Here is a 21053-nt window from a genome sequence, read left to right as displayed (position 1 = left end):
GCTTAGCGTGTGATGTTGACAACCTTATCTCCCCTATTCCTAGATTTACCACTTCCTCCATTCTTGTAAGGGTTTTTATTTATTTATCAAATTTGAGTGAGAAACTGCTCAAGTTGTTTGGATTATATTTTGATTTGGTATATTTATTTATATAGATATTGCTTCGTTTCGTTGTTGTTCTGAATATCCAGTTTTAATAATGACAGAAATAATTACATTAAACGACACAGGACTTGTAAAATATTTTCAATAAATAGGTGAATACACATTAAAATATTATTTATCACGTCTATAGACGATGTTCTGAATGGAGGAGGTATAATTTATGAGATATAATTTTTTTAAATTTTTAAATGGCTCTCCTGTAAAGTTTGCAAAATGTCGCTTAAAGTAAATAGCCTTTCCAGCGTCGATATGTACTTTTGTAAAAACTTTAGTTATTGTATAAGTCCCTAATGGAGGTTTAGTAACTTCTGGAAATGTAATAGTACACAGACAGGATTTATAAATAAATAAAAATATAATTACATATTATCATCATCATTCCCTTCCGCATCTAATGGTGCATAGGGCACAACATTCGTACAAAAATCGCAGCGTATCTTGATAAAAAAAATTGTTACGTGAAGATAAGATGATCAGTGATCAGTCATACGCTTCGGGTACCAGTCCAGGGATTATGAAATATTCCGGTGTGAAAACACCCTTTTGAATAAATGTTTCACATCAACCATGGTGGGAATTGAACCTGAGACCTCTTGCTCGGTAGGCAAACGCGCTGACCATTACACCACGAGGCCGATACCTGTTACATAACACCTGTCTTACAGTGGCGAATGGTGATTTTATTTACAGGTAAGCTATTAAAAAATATCATATATTTGTACCTACATAGAAGGTGCATAATATAATGTAAGTAATATATACTACAAATTGATATTTTTCTGTGGTTCTGTGTGATACAACAACTCTCATCCATGAAATCAACTCAAACGACGTAACTTTGTGATATATTAACCATTACTTTAATACAAAACTCATAAAAAAAAATAGCACTATGAATTCAGTCAATATTCAATTGAAATGTCAACTGGCAGAATTGTTTTAGAAATAATTAGTGCCAAAAACGGCCGCGTCGAGCGCCATTTGTCCTGGCAATATGACGCATGAAAGTAATTATGTCAAAAGTACCATCTCAAAGAAAAATAGCCCCTAACAAATAATGTTTGAAATACTGTTTTCTAAATCAAGAATCTTCAAATAATTTGTATGATCTGCAAGTTCTAGGAGAAAAAATCCGCACTGGGGTTAAGACATTCAAAATGTAGTGTACTTATTTGTATGAAAAAACGAGCTGGAATAATCGTCTAGTTTCTTGGCTCACCGCAGGCGCTGGGCGCGCTTTATTGATATTCATATTTATATTAGGATAAAAATACAAACGGTGGAAATGATTTAAAATAAATAGTAATTATTTATTTGTTTTTCTGTAAATAAAGTTACAGTAAAACATTATTATGGTTAGTCAAATAATTACCATTAGGTAAGCTGCGCATAATCGCTTCTATACACGGTTCGCCCTTGCTGTCTTAAACCTACAGTGTTTTGGAATGATTTCAAAACTAGAAAAAAAATCCACGTGATTATTAGAAAATAAACCTTTGATTTGTAAAATTCACAGTACGACGTTTCAGTCATACAGCCATTTTTACCATCGGTATGTTAAGTATGCAACCTTACAGATAATGTAGGATGAGTTCAACATCACATCGGTTGTGAAAACCTAAGATGTTTCAAAGTTACGATGGTGGGAGACCACTGATAGCATTGAGTATTTTGAAAATACATGTAAAATCCATCTTCGTTCTACGTTTCTCTACGATACAGATTAAAGATACAAGTAGTCACCTTCCGCGCGGGTTCGCGGCCGGGCAGGATGACGGAGGCGGAGGGCCCGCGGTCGAAGTGGCACGCGGCAGAGAGCGCGGCCAGCAGCTGCTCGTCCTCGTTGGACCGCCAGCCGAGCCAGCCCACCTCGGGCTGCGAGCATCGCGCTATCACGGCGCCGTTCCCTCTATGTCTGCAAAGCGAACACAGAAAAAGGAAGTTCATTAATTCATTATTCTATTAATTCATTGGGCACTGCATTGGTACACCAATTGCAGCTTATATTGATCATTTTTGTTGCATGAAGGTAAGATAATGAGTCTTACGCTTCAGGTACCAGTCCAGGGACTATGAAGTATTCTAGTGTGAAAACACCCTTTTAAATAAATATCTCATATTGACCATGTCCGGAATAGAACCCGAGCGAAACGCCCATAGGGCTTTTTTCATTTATTGAATTCAGTTATAAGTGACGGTCATAAGCCCTGTAAATGCCTAGACTCCCATATTCCCTTCTCAAAAATGTTTTCCCTCTCTGTTGCAACAAATTTAGATATCGGTTATGTTTCACCTTTCAGATATGTGTTTTGATCGCTCACCAACCAGAACTTTTTGTTCCTAATTTTCCAAACAAAATAAAATAAAACTACAGAAGGCACTGCTCAAATGCCTATATGAAGTGCATACCTCTCTGTATAAGTCGGGAAAATTATATCATGATTTCTTGCGATTTTATTTATTTATTCATATTTTACTCTTACAAACTAAAAACAGTAATAAGAATAATGTGGCCTCACTGGGGTTACCCGTGCCGAGGACACTTAACAATATATTTTTATGAAATGTTTTTACATTTGAGAATAAACAAAGAAGACTAACTTAATAAACAGATATAATTAACAAGATATTCAGACTGTTTTAAAAACTAGGTATATTTGTACATCTATATTATTTATATTACAAAACGCACAATGAAAATTACAAAAACCTAACATACGCATAAGAAGAGGAGTAAGACAGGGTGATACAATATCCCCAAAATTATTTACACTAGCTCTGGAAGATGTCTTCAAAACTCTTGACTGGAACGACAAGGGTATTAACATCAACGGCGAACTCATTAGCAATCTCAGATTCGCAGATGATATAGTCCTATTTGCTAAAGATGAGAAAGAACTCGAAAACATGATAAACGAAGTTAATACAGCATCCCTGAAAATAGGCTTGAAAATGAATGCTTCAAAAACTAGTTATGAGTGATGCAAACCAATCATGTAACATCTTAGTAAATGGAGAAATAATTGAAAAGATTGATAGTTATATATACTTAGGACATGAAATAAAGCTCGGCAAAGATAATCAAGAGGTAGAAATAGAAAGAAGGCGAGGTTTAGCATGGGCCGCCTTTGGTAAGCTCTCATATATCCTGAAATCTCCGAAGTATTCACATTACTTAAAGAAGAAACTTTTTGATGCTTGTGTTCTCCCTGTACTGACATATGGCTGTGAAACTTTTGTGTTCACGAAAAAAATTTTACACAAATTATCAGTGACACAGAGAGCCATGGAAAGGAGAATGCTGGGTATTTCGTTGAGAGACAGAAAAACCAATACATGGATTAGAGCGAGAACAAAGATCGCCGATGTGGTCCATAGGGCTGCCAACCAGAAATGGAGCTGGGCTGGTCATATAGCCAGAATCACAGACTCTAGATGGACCAAAAAGGTCCTGGAATGGCGACCCAGAACGGGTAGAAGAAGTGTCGGCAGGCCTCAGACAAGGTGGTCTGATGACATAAGACGAGTAGCAGGAAGTGGTTGGATGCGGTTGGCTCAGGATAGGGAAATATGGAGACTAAAGGGGGAGGCCTATGTTCAACATTGGACAAGAGACGGCTGATGATGATGATGATGATGAACATACTCTATACACTTGTGGAGCAATTGATTTAATCTATATTATTTATATTACAAAACGCACAATGAAAATAACAAAAACCTAACATACAAACAAACAAACCTAACTACACTCGTGGAGCGGTTTTTTTATTTTTATTTTATTAAAAAAAAATACAGTCATACATAATAAGTATTAAAAACAAGAATTTTTTAACATAAAAAGACCAATTAAGTTTTCATAAATTATGCAAAAGATATAAAAATTAAATGTGAAAAAATAATAAATAAGAATTTCAAGTGAGAAAAGAATAATTGTAAACATTTGCGTTTTCCATGGAGGTAATAAATTAAAATAAATATAAATACGGAATGAACACTCTGAGCTATCTACGCACACACATGAACGCACATATAAAACATACACAAACATACACATTACATGCAGCAGTTGATTCAATATTGGTTTGGGCGAATGAGACAATCCATTTTACTTCTACCTAGCTCCACTATCCATTTTTTATAGCCTTTATAAAGATTTTCTCGTTACTAATTGTTTTAATAGATAGCGGAACTAGGTTATAGATTTTAATTGAATAATACTCAAAATCCCTTTGTCCGAAAGTGGTATTCTCACCTCCACACGATGGCTGGAATCCGGCGAGAGCTCCTGAACTTGGCGACAGTTTCCAGCGCATCGTCGGACACACACGCCGGCACCAGCAGCAGGGGAGGGTAGGAGGCGCACAGTCGGAAGTCTGCATTGGCCGAGGATACTCTCCACGCCCCGTGGAGGTCAAACTGGAGTCGGGTCACCTGTAATTAATGTAATGTCAGAGACGCCCCTATATAATTTACATTTGAACGTTTGAAATAAGCAGGAACAATTTGATCAACACCATCTACAGTTGATGTAACATTAAAAAAGTTTAATTTTGTCAATCTGCGTAAATGATAATCTGGTTCACCACTATTCAAAGATGGGTGTCACAAAGATGAACTCATAATCGAGTCAACTTCATCTGGGTAAGTACCGCGCATGCGCGTAACTGTGGCGGCAAGAAATACTACAAGGAATTTACTTTCAGGTAGTGATGGAGTATTGTAACAAGGCGTACCTCCTTCCTGAAGTCCTGGTGAGGGTCCTGCGGCAGGGGCGCGTGCAGGCGGCGCGCGACCTCGGCCCCCTCCGGCTCGGCTGCCCACGCGTGGTAGGGGAAGGCGAACAGGCCCTCCAGGGAGGCGGGGGGCTGCAGGGCCCCCTCCAGGCGCCTCTGCCACTCCATGCATTGCTCGCCCGTCGCAAACGTACACCTGCGAAAGAGGGAACATACAATGAAATCATACCCTTATCCGCACAAGATGGCGCATAGTCCTAAATGCGGCGTATCTTGATCATCAGTTGCAAGAAGGTTACATGATCAGCCGCACTCGAGTGGCTAGAGACCGACATGCGGCTCGCGAGTCGCGACTTCCCAACAACAGCCCTAGATGAATATAACCGACTCCTTGAGGTCAGAGGTTTAAAACCTGGTGAAGTCATTATATGTCGGCCTCGTGGTGTAATTGTCAGCGCGTTAGCCTGCCATGTAAGAGGTCTCGGGTTCGATTCCCGACATGGTTGATATGAAATATTTATTTAAAAGGGTGTTTTCACACTAGAATATTTCATTCATTCAATCCTATATTTATGGTGACATACTCATGTGTCTGTGTCATATAATTGCTCGTCCCATCTCAACACAGGACTTTTAGTCCCATGGAGTTGGGACTTATTGTCTCAAATAATGTACAATAAACGTATGTGTGTAAATAAATAAATAGTCCCTGGACTGGTACCTGAAGCGTAAGACTGATCATCTTACCTTCATGTAACAAAAATGATCAAGATACCCTGCGATTGGTGTACCAATGCAGTGCCCTATGCACCATTAGGTGCGGAAAGGGAACGACGATGATGAAGTCATTGTAAAACATTTGATTTTACCGAGCAATATTTTATATATTTTTTTTTTTTTTAAATAAATATTTGTGTTCTTATGATTTACCCAAATAATTTTGAGGGCCATTTTCAACGAATTGTAAATAACTCACTATTAGAAAATGGGCATCAATTTGGGTAGACTGGGATTCGAACCACGGACCAATGAGCCGTGAGTCCGAGACACTAGCCACGGGACCACAACCCGATCCGAATTTGGATTTAGCAACGAAAGAGACTACCTTACCTATTATGTATTTAGATACGCTGCAATTGAAGATTTAATTACTCCCCTATGCACCACTAGGTGCGGATAGGAAAATGATGATTGGTAGATGGCACGGACGCTGGACAGTAAAAAGTAAATTTCGGGCCCGATCAAGTCGGCCACCCCCGGTACATAGTACATAGAAGCGTTAGGACTACGAAGCACAGTCAGTAGAACTGAGAGAGCGCGATAGTCTCTCCGCTGTCTAATTTTGAGCTATTTCAGTTGTCTTTGATAATCAGAAGAATCTATGATAATCAAGAATCAGAAATGAATAAAACAAAGATTATGAGTCCAACAGGACGAGACATTTTCATTAACAATAATAAAATTGAAGTGGTTGATGAATATATATATATTTAGGACACAAAGTAAAACTTGGCAAAGATAACCAGATAGCGGAGTTACCAAGAAGAATAGGGCAAACTTAAATATATTTTTGAAAATAAAGAAGTCCCTATATGCTTGAAAATACAAGTATATGAATCGTGCATATTGCCGGTGACAACATACGGACTAGAAACCATGTCTGTAACACAAAAAAGTAGCTAGAAATTAAAATGCACGCAACGATCCATGGAAAGACAGATGCTCGGTGTACGTCTAAGAGACAGAGTAAGAAATGAAGAAATAAGGCGCCGAACCGGAGTCGTGGATATCATGGATCGTGCAGCGAAATTGAAATGGCAGTGGGCAGGACACTTGGTGAGACAAAATGATGGCAGGTGGACACCCAGAATAATAAAGTGGAGACCGTGGGTAAACAAAAGAAGTGTTGGAAGGCCACAAAAAGATGGGTCGACGACATTGCCTCTATTGCCGGTAAAACATGGATGATGAAAGCGGGTGATAGGAAGGAATGGAGACGTTTGAAAGAGGCCTTTATCCAGCAGTGGCATAAGGCTGAAGAAGAAGAAGATGATAATCAGATAGGTAAAATAAAATAATATCAATATTTATTAATTTGAACTTCAGATAATTAATTATTGACTCGCATAATTAAACCTTATTACTATGCGGTGTGATGTTTATTTTCATACATTATTTAAATTTATAAATCTCACGTGTTGGTTAGATATATTATCTCAGTTAATATTGGCCGAGTAGGAAATTTCCTGATTTCAATATTATTCGACCTCTAGATGCAATCATATTAAAATAATGACACGAGCACGTATTCTTAGACTGGTATTGCAAGATCTTGGGCCATTTTATTTGCTCCTTTAAACGGGCAGTTTCTGGGATTGGAAATTGCGCATAGGTATGCGCAGTACGTAGAAAACAAGCTTGGGACGACGCATCTCCTTAAATATTCTTAAATAACATGAATCGTGAACCTTGCTGAAAATCAGCATTACCAGAAAAGAGAGACATGCGTGAAGTGAAACAAATAAAACCGATGATGAATAACGGCAACACACGAGCAATAACAAATGCGTGTTGACAGTTGAAGTTGACAATTAACAGCATCACAGGCGTGGGATGCGCGCGCAGATCTTGGTTTAAATATTTGTTGAAAAATAGGACGTGTTCTAAATTTTCTGACATAGATTTCACCCAATTTGTGAATAACACGGGTCAAATCTTGCACAAGATTTCATACCATTTTTGTACAAAACAGGTAAATAAAAATAAAAATAAAAAATAGACAATATTTCTTTTTGTCACAATAATTTATTCGTTCGCATCCGCATGTCCAATAGCTCAATCACAAATAACTATCGAAGTGCTTAAAAACATGCTAAGCATTTGAGCGATCACAATGAACAATAATGAACATGCTTAAGTTACCGCAGTCATAAGTCAACGCGTCTGTAATCTCTAAGTCAACGCTCGTGTCGGTTTGTTTTTTGTTTTCCTCGTAAATAAATACAGTTCACTGGCGAAAAATCGGCGTTTACTATAAAAAATAATACAATATATTGCATTTGCAAAATAGTAAGGAGTATCTAATACAAAAAAGTGAAAATTAAATTACAATTACTATGGCGACTGCTTTTCTTGACATTTGGCTTGCCAACCGCTGGCTAAATGCAATGATTAGCATGATAAATAATAAATAAATAAATAAAAATGGCAGTTTTAGAATATTTTCCATATTTACATCGGTGAAATTCAAATATGTGATTGCGCAGCAGGATTATACGTCGCGAAACGTAAATATTTTGACATTTAATATTAGGTGTTCACGGATGTTGCATTGTGATCGCGAATACGATAAACAACCAAGGTGAGAAATTGTTATCACGTCGCTTATTAGCACGTCGATAGTTATTTGTGATTGAGCTACAGGCAAATGAATAATAGGTACAGCTCCTAAAACACCAAAAATTAGGAATTTTTCTTGTTGAACCTTACGAGTTCATTAAAATAAGTGTCAAACAAAATACACCATGAAATAAAAGGGATAAATTTAATGTGTAAACTATAGTCCTTAAAATATAGCTTGATTAGACTGACAGTTGTCAGCAAAAGTGACGACATAACTTTGTAGTAACGTCTAAGGAGTGATTTATATTGACACACGAAAAATCATTGGTATCTGGCATGTTAATTATATATTAATACATTAAGTTGTAATACATATTTTTTTTATACAGGATACAATGCAATAAAAAATAAGTTGTACGTGTGTACTTATTGAATAAGATTTATTCCTAAGAGATTATTCGCAAAAGCTGAGAGAGTATCATGAAAAATGTCAATTTTATTCTTTCGGCAGTATATATTATATTCCCGACACATGCGGGCCATGGGTGTGTGGTATGTAGCATTTTTTAAAAACAAAGGCAGTTTAAATATTTCCCGATGCCTGAGTGTTCTCAATCCCGCATTTATTTGTATTTTATTTAGGAGGTTAGTATCTACTTTGTAGTTTAATGTGTTGTGGTGTATTTTTCATTACCTCCTTCCATATCCCCTCTATCCCACCTGCTGAAAAAAATACTTTTTTTTTAATTTAAAATTTTTTTTTTTAAATTTTTAGAGCCTTTGGTTCGTTGTTATGTTATGCATACAACTTATATTACAGTTCTTCAATGTAAGAACGGTAACTTACTAACAACTATGGTCAATAAATCAATCAGTCTAGTTTTTAGTTTTTATGCGTGCGGATGCTAATTTAATGCAATCCGACACTAGTTCAGGATACCAGCCCTGGGCTGGTATTCTAAACGCTCTCGTGGCCGTATTATCTCGTGCATTTACATACAAAATACACGAGAAAAACTGTTTTCTCGTGCCACGAGAGAGGTTCAGAATAGCACCCAAGGGCGTATATATATATATATACTCTCACGCATAGTAAATAAACTCCCAGACGAAAAAAATAAAAATTTAAAAATCTTTTTTGTGAATTCTAAGAGTGTGTAAACAAATTAAAATTAAAATTAAAATTAAAAAAATAAAACTCAACAATTTAAAACGATGATCAAAAAAGTGTTGTTTGTTTATTATTTTTTATATATTTCGGTATCAAAAAAAGACTTGATTTACATTATATCGTGTTATTAAAATATTTAAAGAGAGAAATCCGTGCAAAAAAACTGCTTTAGCAGTTTGGCGGGAATTAAATCAATGTTTGAAAAAATGCTTCTGTAAAAAAAATTCAATAAAAAAACAAAAGTTTAACTAAAACTCTTGTGCATTGAAAATATTACATCTGCAACAATGTTCCGAGAATTGTATAAATGTATAATGTTATTATAATTAGGTGACTTAATACTCGTGAACTTGTTTACTCAAATGTACATTATTACATGTTGATGTTGCTAGTTGCTAGTTGCCGCCAGGGGTCACTCGAGTTAATCCATTCTGAATTATCAGCTGAACATATCGACTCTGCCAGCACTTGGAAGGTTAAATTATAATAAATCTAGAAACTTCAAGACGTCCTAATCTTTGAAGGCAAGTAATAATAATAACACAAGGATCGATCATGGGCCCACTGTTATATACAGGGTGTTCACTAAACCCTGTCACATCCGAAACCACGATGATCAGTATGAGCAAGAAGACATTATTGGCGCATTAAAATATTTTTTTAGAACGAATAAAATTTTGAAAAATTAAATATCTAAAAAAGCAAATGGTTGCTTACTTCTGCAGGGGAGAAAAGAGGAGGAGGGAGGGGAAAGTCTGATACTGCGCCGCGCTCCCCTCACTTCTCCCCTGCAGAAGTAAGCAACCATTTGTTTTTTAAATATTTTATTCAAAAAAAATTATTTGTTCTATATATTTTTTAAATGTGCTAATATGTCTTTTTGCCCATACTGATCATCCTGGTTTCGGATGTGACAGGGGTTAAAGAACATCTTGTATATTATATAGGTGACCTATCATTGTATAATTTTAAAGGAAAAAAATAATTATGTATGCCGACGACATAGGACTATTTTACAAAAATCAAACTGACTGAGTACTAATGTAGACATTTTTAACTGTACATTGCATTTATTCACTGAGTTGATTATTTGGGATAGTCGCTGAATGTACATCTTGAGTGGTTTATAGTGTGTATTTGTATCGAATGTATGTGTTTGTGTATGTTTTATATATGCATGCAGATGTGCGTATGTATATGTATACGTTCATATGTGCATTGTGCATGGATGGCTCGGAATGCACATTCGGAATTTTTATTTATTACCAATACCTTTATGGAAAACGCAAATGTTAACGATTATTCTTTCCTCACTTTACTTTTTTATTTATTTATTTTTTGTCACATTTAAGGTTTACATCTTTCGCTTAATTTATGAAAACTCAATTTTAGTCTTTTTATGTTAGATTTTTTTTTAATACTTAATCTGTATGACTGCGTGTTTTCTGAATAAAATATTTTAAAAATGCCCCCTGGGCGAGGGGTTTCGATGGCAACCCTCGGGTAAAAATTCTGAAAAGGAAAATCGACTGGAGACAAATCCGCCTCGTAGGGTAGTGGATGGCGTGTTCGCCTACCATGCTCGAGGTGAATTTTACGTAGAAATAAAGGAAAATATCACAAAATTTACTTGATTTTAAATGGTTGTATTTCTTTTCGAAAACAAAAAAATAAGATTTTCCTTCCGCTATTTTAATGTTCAATTTACTATCTTAAAATTATTAGAACAAAATTTAGTTCAATACTTAGTATTTATATAAGAATCGAGATACAAAAGTTGAGTCTAAATTTGAAATGGCGTAATCTGCCGGTCGAAAAGTAATTATATTTTAGTTATATAAAACTTTTAAGTATATTTTTTTATAGAAATACATTTTGTAAAAAAATGTTTTTACCTAATTTATACATGTTTTATTATTATTATTATCATTTCGCGATTTTTAAAAAACATTCGTTTTAAAATGGCAAAATCGTATGATTTCCTCATTTTTCGTGCGTTTTACCCGACTACAGCCTTAAGGGAATATGCGATGCCAGACGATTTTGAACAGCTACTTGAACACTGTTTTTCTTCGGACTAATTTTGCCTAACTAAAATAGACAAAATCGACGATTGGCTGTCCCGTTCTCCGCGCCCCAAAGCTAAACCGATATGGTTCTTTTTTAAGTTTAAAAGTAAGAGTATCAGAATAAAAATTTATGTATCGGTAAATTTTCCGTTTTTCAAAATGATTTATTATATTTATATACCGTGCGTCTGAAGTCGGCAAATAAAACTGGGCACTTTTTTGTTTTTGGTTCCATAAGAAATAATTTATCAAAAAAGTTAAAATAATGGAGGCATGCCAGTAATAAAGATCTACAGTGTATGAAAAATCATTGCTCTATAGTTCTTAAAATATAGCTCGATTAGAATGACAGTTGTCAGCAAAAGTGACGACATAACTTCGTAGTAACGTCTAAGGAGTGATTTATATTAACACACGAAAAATCATTTGTATCTGGCATGTTAATTTATTTTTTTAATACAATGCTTGACATATAAATCCACATAATTATATAAAATCAGTTTTAAAACTAAAATAAACCTAATTATTAACGACGTTCCTACAAGGTTACGGTCATTTTGCAAAAATGTCAGAGATGACAAATTGATCAATGTAAATCGACCGAATAAAAAATAGTTCCGTTTGTTGTTGTTCATGAATAAAAGTATTCAATGTCCTATTTTTTAGTAAATAATTGTCTAAAATACACTATAATAAGCTTGTGTTTGCGTTTCTATATCAATCTTCGGAAACAGAGTTTCATGATTGCATGAAAAAACTGGTAAAATCGATTTGATCGGTACATGATCAGTGATCAGTAATTTCTCATCACTGGTGGCATTAGTTTGGCAGCTGTCATTTTAACCAAGCTATATTTTAAGGACTATAGTACCATAATCCAGGGAAAAAATACGGGAATACGTTTGCGATGATCAAGAAAAGTGTAACCACGTTTCCTCTCAATTCATAATACTTAGTCACGTAAATTAGGGAATTAAAAAAACGTATTATTGACATCAACATACTTATAAATTTGCTTATCAGAAAGGTTTGAATAGAGCCAAATATTCATATGTTGTTATGTTATGTTATTGTTAAGGTCAGGTTGAAAATAAGGTTAGGTTAGAATAAAATAACGAGATAAGATAAAATAACAGATTATTATCTGTATGCTACACTGATAAATAATCCACTGGCGTAGGTGTTCACGTTTAAAAATATCAATGCAAATATTATCATTAGACGTTACAAAAACACGTCGGAAATGCAAATAAAGTATTCAAATATTGATTGGAGTAAAATCAATAAGTACGCTGAGGAAAACTCACAGGGAATTATTGAAAAAATAAATAATTAACTACAGTAATACTTGAGAAAAATCACACACTAGACTTTTTATACATATCGACCACTTCGCATCCCCCAAGGGTGCCATAAGTAATAAAAAAAATGTGTTTTGAGTTTGACATTTAAAGGGGTTCTCTGGTTTGACGGTCGGATTTTCAAGTATTTTTTTGGATATTTTTGTGAGAACCAATGAAGGGATATAACTTTGGAGTTTTTATCATTTATTTATAAGTGTTTCAAGAGTATACATATAAATTTTTAGCTAAAAATATTTATTAAAACCAAAGTTATAGCGCTCTGAAGACACCTCCCTCGAAAAAATGGACGCTCACTCCCTCCACAAAATCAGCTGATTTGCTTATCTAAAACTAAAAAAAATGGCCGTGTTTTAATTTGTAAGCTTATATCAACGGAATGGATTATTATGAAAAGAAAATGTTGAAAATTGGATTTTCGACAGACTTTGGAACAAAACATTTCGAATTTCATGTATTTTTTGTCTACTTTTTGTTAAAAAAATATTTTAAATTTTGAGATGACAAAAGATCATTCTGTGCGTCTATCTATGTTGAGTCGACTATATAAATTTGAAGTGAATCGGTTAAGCCGTTCTCAAGATAGATGGAGGAAAGTTTGAAAAACATAGTATTGAGAAATACAACTTTGAAGTTTCGAATACAGTTACAACTCATACCAGTGCTCCAAATACCTGCCTCTTCTAACTGCTGTATCTTTATAATAGCTTTAAATTTTTTAAAAAATCACTTTATCAACATATGCTAGATATATTAAAAAAACAATTTATGCAAAAAAAAAAAATTTTTTTTGAACCCATCAAACCAGAGCCCCCTAATAGAATTTAAAATGTAGTAAACTGCGCCAAACTGCCATAACCAAAAAGTTTATTTTTATATAACCATTTACCGAATTTTCTGTCTACCGGTTTCGAGACGTACCTGTCTCTTCGTCAGGCCACCAATTAAACCAACACGCGAAACCCACTATATTACACCTTCACCATAGTTGTTGCACAAAAATATAAAACCAACATGGCATACATTTTAATAAGCAACCTCTATATGTACTGGTTGGGTAGTGAAAATATTTACTGCTAAAAGAGGGAGTGGATGATGGTTTAATTGGTGTGCTGACGAAGAGACGGGTACGTCTCGAAACCGGTAGACAAATATTTAATAACATTTAGTCAAATGTTTGACCAGAAAGTTAATGCTTTAAATATTAAGGCTGTAGTCTGGTAAAACGCACGCAAAATGATGAAATCTGACAACTTTGCCATTTTAAAACAGTTTTTTTAAATCGCGTAGTAGTAAAAAAAATAGACAAAACAATATTTTTGAAAGGAAATATGCTGAAAAGTTTTATGTGACTAAAATATAATTACTTTTAGACCGGTAGATTACGCCATTTCAAATTTAGACTAAACTTGGGTATATGGGTTCTCATACAATATAAAGACTAAGTATTGAACTAAAATTTGTTGTAATAACTTGAAGATAATAAATTGAATATGAAAGTGGCCGAAGCAAAATCTTTTTTTTTGTTTTTGAAAAGAAATACTCGTACAAGCATTTTAAGTCACATACATTTTTGTGACATTTTCCTTTAATTCTACGTAAAATTATGCCTTCGGTAATACTTAAAAACAAATATATTTATTGAAATATTTTAGTTGAAACCTATTTTTATAGAATCGTATTATCTTTTTTTTAAAAACAAGATAATTCTGGTTGTAATATTCTATTTCTAACAACATCTTGTTGACGTTTTTAGTGCCTTCATACCTGCCCTTATTGGTACCGGTAAGACAACATTCAGGAGTTGATCAACTCAAACATAAAATAATTTGAAAAATAAAATTAACGTTTTTTTAGAAAATTGTTAACAATAAATATTGTGCTGTGTAAAAATACAATTTTGTATGATCATGAAATATTTTTTTCCATCCTTTGCTCAATGTTATCAAAAGTTACGGGTCCCGTAGTCACCACAATAAGCGGATCCCACCGTATTTTTGTGACCTTTCAACCAAGTGTAACTGATTACAAAAATTTTAACAAACATGTTTATTTATTTATATCCGAGAATTTAATTAATTTTGCCTTCGCCTCAATTATTTATTTGAAAGAACTCACAAACATTTGAACAAAAGATCCAAATACTAGCACGAAAATAGAATCATTCCATTGAAAATATTGCGTCTAAACACCCACGCACATCACTAGAGCGGAGATCTTTACACAAGAAATAATTTGAAACAAATCTGAGTACACAAAGATTTGGCAAATATCAAGGTGATTTAAGTATATGAATTATATTTGCGGCTCGGGCGATAATTGGTAGAGTTCAGTGAACTCGCGTTGATAAAATGATAATGAAGGTTATTCTGTGTTGCCACTTGCCACACCGAAAACAGAATATTAATTAGTCTGAGTTCAGCTGATTATCACAATAGTGGAATGCCGAGTGATAACATTTGTTGTTACAATGAATATAAAATTAATTTGGATCGAATTGTGCTCATTTTAAATTCTGAAGAAGACTGATAAAAAATCTCCTTGGAAACGGTGATGTAACGTCTGTTAAGGTGGGATTACATCGAGGCGCCTCGACACAACACTCCACAACGCACGAGAGCAATGGAATTCTGCCCATACAATGAGCGATACGCGCCAGATGGCTCCCCAAAACACCACTCCACGACACACGAGAACAATGTAATCCTACCTTTACATTAAGCGAAATACGAGATTATCACCTTTTCACTGAACTAATATAGTAGGAATGTCTCAATCGAATAAAAAAAAAAGACTTTAAATGCTCTTCTTAATGCTTGGCAATCAATTAATAAATGCGTTTGTAGTGTCTAGAGTCGATTATTGTAATGGTATCTACGCAGGTCTACCGATGAATAAAATGACTCGCCTACAGGCTGTATTAAATGCCGCAGCTAGACTTATTTTTGGCATCTCTAAATTCAGTCATATCACTCCACTACTCTGGGAATTGCACTGGCTACGTTTTCCACAGAGGGTGGAATACAAACTCTGTTGGCTTATGTATTAGTAACTGCACAACTCTGCTCCAGAATATCTAAGGGAACTCTGCATTCCAGATGAACTAGCTGACAGACGTCTTACGCTTAGATCAGCTACATCTACGTCGAAAGGAAAAGTTATTATACCTCTGCGCAAACAGCGCACTAAATTCGGCGAACGTGCATTTGCGGTCGCAGGCCCTACGGCATGGAATGCTCTCCCAGCAGAAATCCGAAACTGTGAGAGTGAAGTGATGTTTCGGAAGAAACTTAAAACCCACTTGTTCTTTAAATCATTTGAATAAATTCTTAGCATGTAGTGGAAAAGTACTTTATTTTTCTTAAATTAAAAAGTTAAAGTTAAAATTAAATTTATATCTTTATATAATTACTTTGTAAAGCGCCCTTGAGGTATTATATTACGAAAATGGCGCTATATAAGTTATCCATAATTATTATTATTAATCGCGATGGGAATCTTCCCCTTCAGGGAGGGTTATCTTTCTTTTTTTTTCCTTCAATCTGTCAACGCTTAGAATCTTCTTGGGTTATCCCCGATCACTGGACTACGCAGTTTTTATCAGGTCAAATTGGTAAATTTAATCAAAAATTACTTGTTTTTAATATTGTTGACTCCCCTTCGTGCTGCTGCGGACATCCTAAACAATCTTCTGAACACATCCTGTGGTCTTGTCTTTTTCCCCTTCTCTATGATTACCGAATGGAGCTTCTCGCTACTATCCGTGGCCCTGTTATAGGTCCTGTCGGATATACAGATCTGGTGGCTTCTAAAAAGAATTTCAATGCTTTTTTTTTTTTTTTAATCATTTCGGCGAATTGATCATGTCCAATCAATTTAATCCCAGTCAGTGAAGAATTCATTTCCCTCTCTTCTCAATCCAACGAAGAACATATTATGTACTTCTGGATTACTTTCTTTCTAGGCTACCAGATTTCAGAGAGCTCCTTCGGGCAGCTTTTCTCGTTTGACAACGAGCAAATTTTCCGTGTATGTGGGCACCGCCAAGGAGACTTATGTCCTCGGATGCGGTGTGCGGTATGTGGTGGGCAAGCTGAACTAATATAATATATAACTGAATATAATACTTAGGAATATACGTCTCCTTTATTGCTTTCGCTTGATGAGGTAAAATTCTTCAATAATTACAGTTTTGAGTAGGTATGAGGGGTGGCAAAAGTTGGTTTGCAACCAGTAGGCTTTGGGTAAGTCTGCTGCTTTTGGGTGCGCTGCCGGTGACTGGCTCGAGTGTCACCTGGGGGCGTTCTGGTGCTCCAGAGAGTAGTAACTAACGTTTCCTATCACTGTCGAGATAAAGGGGTTTGAAATGGGTAAATGATTTATTTATTTATTTTATTTATACTTCCCCTTGTCCCTTCCATATTATTATTGCGTTTTTAAAAATAATTTATTATTATAAACTTTTTAAAATCATTCTTATGTTGTTGAAATTCCATTTGTCGATGCGTTTTGAAGCTGCAAGACTTTTTGTGATGATAGGTATCATATTATTTTTATCATATTATGTAAATGTTTTCAACTATCAAATATCTAAATTTAGTAAATGGGGTCTAGAATTTCAACCGTCCATGCGCTCAGTAGCTGCAAGACTTGTTGTAATCTAACTTCTAGTTTTATAAAATTTGCTTTTCATTTCGTTTTTAAAATATCACTTAAACTCTAAACTTCAATGTCAAATAAAAAATTAAAAAATAAAAATGTAAATAGTGGCTAGATTTCTTATTGTCCATGCGCTCTGTTGCTGCAAGACTTTCTGTTATCTAGCTCATATATATCATAATTGTAATATATCATAATTGGAGACGAGGAACTAGAATCCCAACCGTCCATGCGCTCTGTAGCTGCAAGACGTGTTGGGATATTTATTTACTGTACAGTGCCCTTGAGGTGATTTTCACAAAAATGGCGCTGTATAAATTATCCAAACATTATTATTATTATTATTCCTTGTAGACGACGAGAGGGGGGGGTTTAGAGCGAAAGTGAAAGGGACATTGAAAGTTGTAAATGTAAATATTTGTTCGCGCTTTTCCCTCCTGAATTTGGTTAGTAAAGGATGAAATATAATCAATTCGTAATGAAAAAAAAATTGCTTGCTTGTATGAGTTAATCCGAAGAAAGACATTTAGTCTTTAAAACGGATTCGGGTATGTGGTGGATGCTTTCAAAGAACTTAAGGAGTTTTTAGGTGAAAAACGTTTTTCCAACAATCAAGAGGTCGAAGAAGCAGTAAAGAAGCACCTGAAACAGCTGGCGGCGGATTTCTATGATACTGGCATGCAAAAGCTAGTGCCCCGACTACAGAAATGGCTCGATCTCGACGGCGATTACGTTGAAAAATAGTTGGTAAAAAAAAATAGTAAATACAAGCAATTTTCGATCCGACATAAATGCACTCCACTAAATCGAATGCAAAGTCTCAGTAATGAATTTGCAGAACATCTGGATATCTGGAACATGTCGCTTCCCAAGTAAAAGGAGACGATGGTTGCAATATTTCTGGATAGTGTTTTTTATCAGTCCAACATCGCTTGCTTCGAAAAATAGCGTGGATGCTTGGACTAGAGAGAGATAATTATTCTTATGCTGAAATAGAGTCAATGTTGAATATTTCTAGTCTACAAAAACGTAGAACTAATATTGACTCCATATATATGTTCGGCATACTAAATGGTATAATCGATGTTCCATCATTACTGGGACAAGTAAAATTGAATATTCCGACTCGTAGATTGAGAAACAATGAAGTACTGTTCATCGATCAGCATAGAACAAACTATGGCCTAAATTCTCCAATGACCCGCCTTTGTCGTATTGTTAACTCAAGACAGGATCTGGACTTTTTTGGTTTAAGTTTACAACGATTTAAACGAGCACTAAATAAATAGTCCAGATCTTGTCTCGATGTCCCTTATGTTTGTCAATGCCTCTTTCTTTTTTAAAAAAATGTTTTAAACTATTCTTTTATTGTAATATTTAAACCTTATAAATTGTATACATGGACAATGTCCGTTAATAAATAAACAAATAATATCTTGTACACCCTTATTTTGATATGTTAGGTATATGTACGTGTATGTATGTTTGTATATATGTGTATATACATATACATATACGGAAAGATGTGGCTAATGTGTTTTCGGTTACCAGGCAGACCCCTCGGACATCGGTAGTCGCTTTCATCTGGCGAACAATAATACAATATGTGACAATAATAATAAACAAATAATATCTTGTACACCCTTATTTTGATATGTTAGGTATATGTACGTGTATGTATGTTTGTATATATGTGTATATACATATACATATACGGAAAGATGTGGCTAATGTGTTTTCGGTTACCAGGCAGACCCCTCGGACATCGGTAGTCGCTTTCATCTGGCGAACAATAATACAATATGTGAAAACAGTGCTTTATTTATATCCGATATTTATATTTTATTTTTTATGTGAATTTTCTTTTATTTGAAGATATAATAAATAAAATAATTACTTTGAGACCCCAGAAACATTATACATACAATCAGTCATACTTGCTACCTAGAAAGGTTCATGCTCATTCGGTTGTACACGGGAAGTGGGTACTACTGACTTTGCAACAATAACCGATGAACCAGAGATTCAGTCTGTTTGTATAATATACTCATATTTTATTTTTATTTTTGCTGAATTTGTGTGCCTAATAATGTGTGCCTAAGTAAGATTTAAAAACCTAAAATAAATCTCTTTTTTACTACTTTTCTTCTATACTTCACTGTTTTGCTATGAACCTTTTTTTTAAACTATACATTACGTTTATTAAGTTTAACCATAATAATTAACTATATTTTCTTTCTATTGAATAACTTTGAATTTAACTTTAGTTTTGTACAAATTGGCTACAGCCGTTGGTTATAATAAATAAAATGTTGTAATCTTATTTTGTGGGTGACCCTCACACTATATAGCAATATTACATAAAACAGTTTTTTTAATGTTGATAAGTGCATTTTACCTGAGGCTGCGCGCATCCTTGCACATAATGTGGAGAAAGAAGATGTCCCGTACATCGGCGCCCTCCACCAGCATGAGGGGAATGATAGTGGCCGAACCCTGCCCGCTGCGGTGGTACAGCCGGTAGTTAGACAGAGCCAGGACGCCATCTTGTGTCCGGCCCAGATACTGGAAACAAAATCAAATTAATTCATGTGATTTCTACTTCTTCATCACTATCTACAAAACACTAACACGCTCTGTACTCGCGTATGGCCCTGATTGCTGGGGTTTGAGTAATAAGGATAAAACACCTCTCCTCATATTTGAGAGGAAAATACTAAGGAAGGCAAGAGTTTGGAGAATACGGTACAATGAAAAAGTCTACAATATGAACAACGACGCCAACAAACTGCAATTCAACAAAATAGGAAGGCTGCGACAGATAGAGTATGAAGAAATATCGAGTGAACGGAAAGTGCCTAATACGATACTTCACACAAATCCCTTATCACACAAATTATTAGTAGACTGAAACTCCAATGGCTGGATATAGTGCAGTGAGATGTGGATGCTATTTTTTATTTATTTTATTTAGTTCTATGATTAAAATAGTCGAATAAAATATTTACATCTATATTTATTTTTACATTACTTATTAATATTGTTCACTTAGGGCCTTACTCATAAACTCGGCGTAAAGTTACGCCTAAGTATAGCGGTATAATTCGGATGTGAATACCATCCTTACTATAGTGGTAAAATCTCTATACTCGGCGTAAAGTTACGCCTAAGTATAGTGGTATAATTCGGATGGGAATACCATCCTTATTATAGTGGTAGAATTATACCACTATACCTTAGTGTAACTTTATGCCAAGCTATTGAGTGAGGCCCTTATTGTCCTAATTTATAATATTTAAACTGTACACTTACATGAGCTTACGTATATTCAGTACTTATAATATATCTAGCCTTGTATTGATTATTTATTTATTTATTCATATTTTTTGCTTACAAACAATAATCAATAATAAAAATAATGTGACCTCACTGGGGTTTCCCGTGCCGAGGACAATTAACAATATTTAAAAAAAATTACATTTGAGAATAAACAAAGAAGACTAACTTAAAAAAACGAAGATAATTAACAAATATTTAGATAGTTTAAAAA

At 34.8% G+C, this 21053-nt stretch overlaps 1 protein-coding gene across 1 annotated transcript in view; it reads right to left on the bottom strand.

Annotated features, from left to right (window-relative positions):
* The window catches only part of LOC148282516 (phosphatidylinositol-3,5-bisphosphate 3-phosphatase MTMR4), a 62355-nt gene that overhangs the window by 28682 nt on the left and 12620 nt on the right, over window positions 1-21053 (bottom strand). The window contains exons 3-6 of the mRNA XM_088224929.1: window positions 19902-20068; window positions 4902-5097; window positions 4421-4599; window positions 1909-2080 (exon numbers count right to left, since the gene is read on the bottom strand). Coding sequence (XP_088081055.1) covers window positions 1909-2080; window positions 4421-4599; window positions 4902-5097; window positions 19902-20068 — 714 coding nt within the window. The remainder of the gene's footprint in view (window positions 1-1908; window positions 2081-4420; window positions 4600-4901; window positions 5098-19901; window positions 20069-21053) is intronic.

The sequence above is a fragment of the Micrasema longulum genome, unplaced genomic scaffold, assembly GCF_059751315.1.
Source record: "Micrasema longulum isolate JH-2025_06_02 unplaced genomic scaffold, ASM5975131v1 h1tg000321l, whole genome shotgun sequence".
In the NCBI taxonomy this organism is placed as follows: Eukaryota; Metazoa; Arthropoda; class Insecta; order Trichoptera; family Brachycentridae; genus Micrasema; species Micrasema longulum.
The sequence above is the reverse complement of the archived record's forward strand: the minus strand, read 5'-3'. Positions and strand labels throughout refer to the sequence as shown.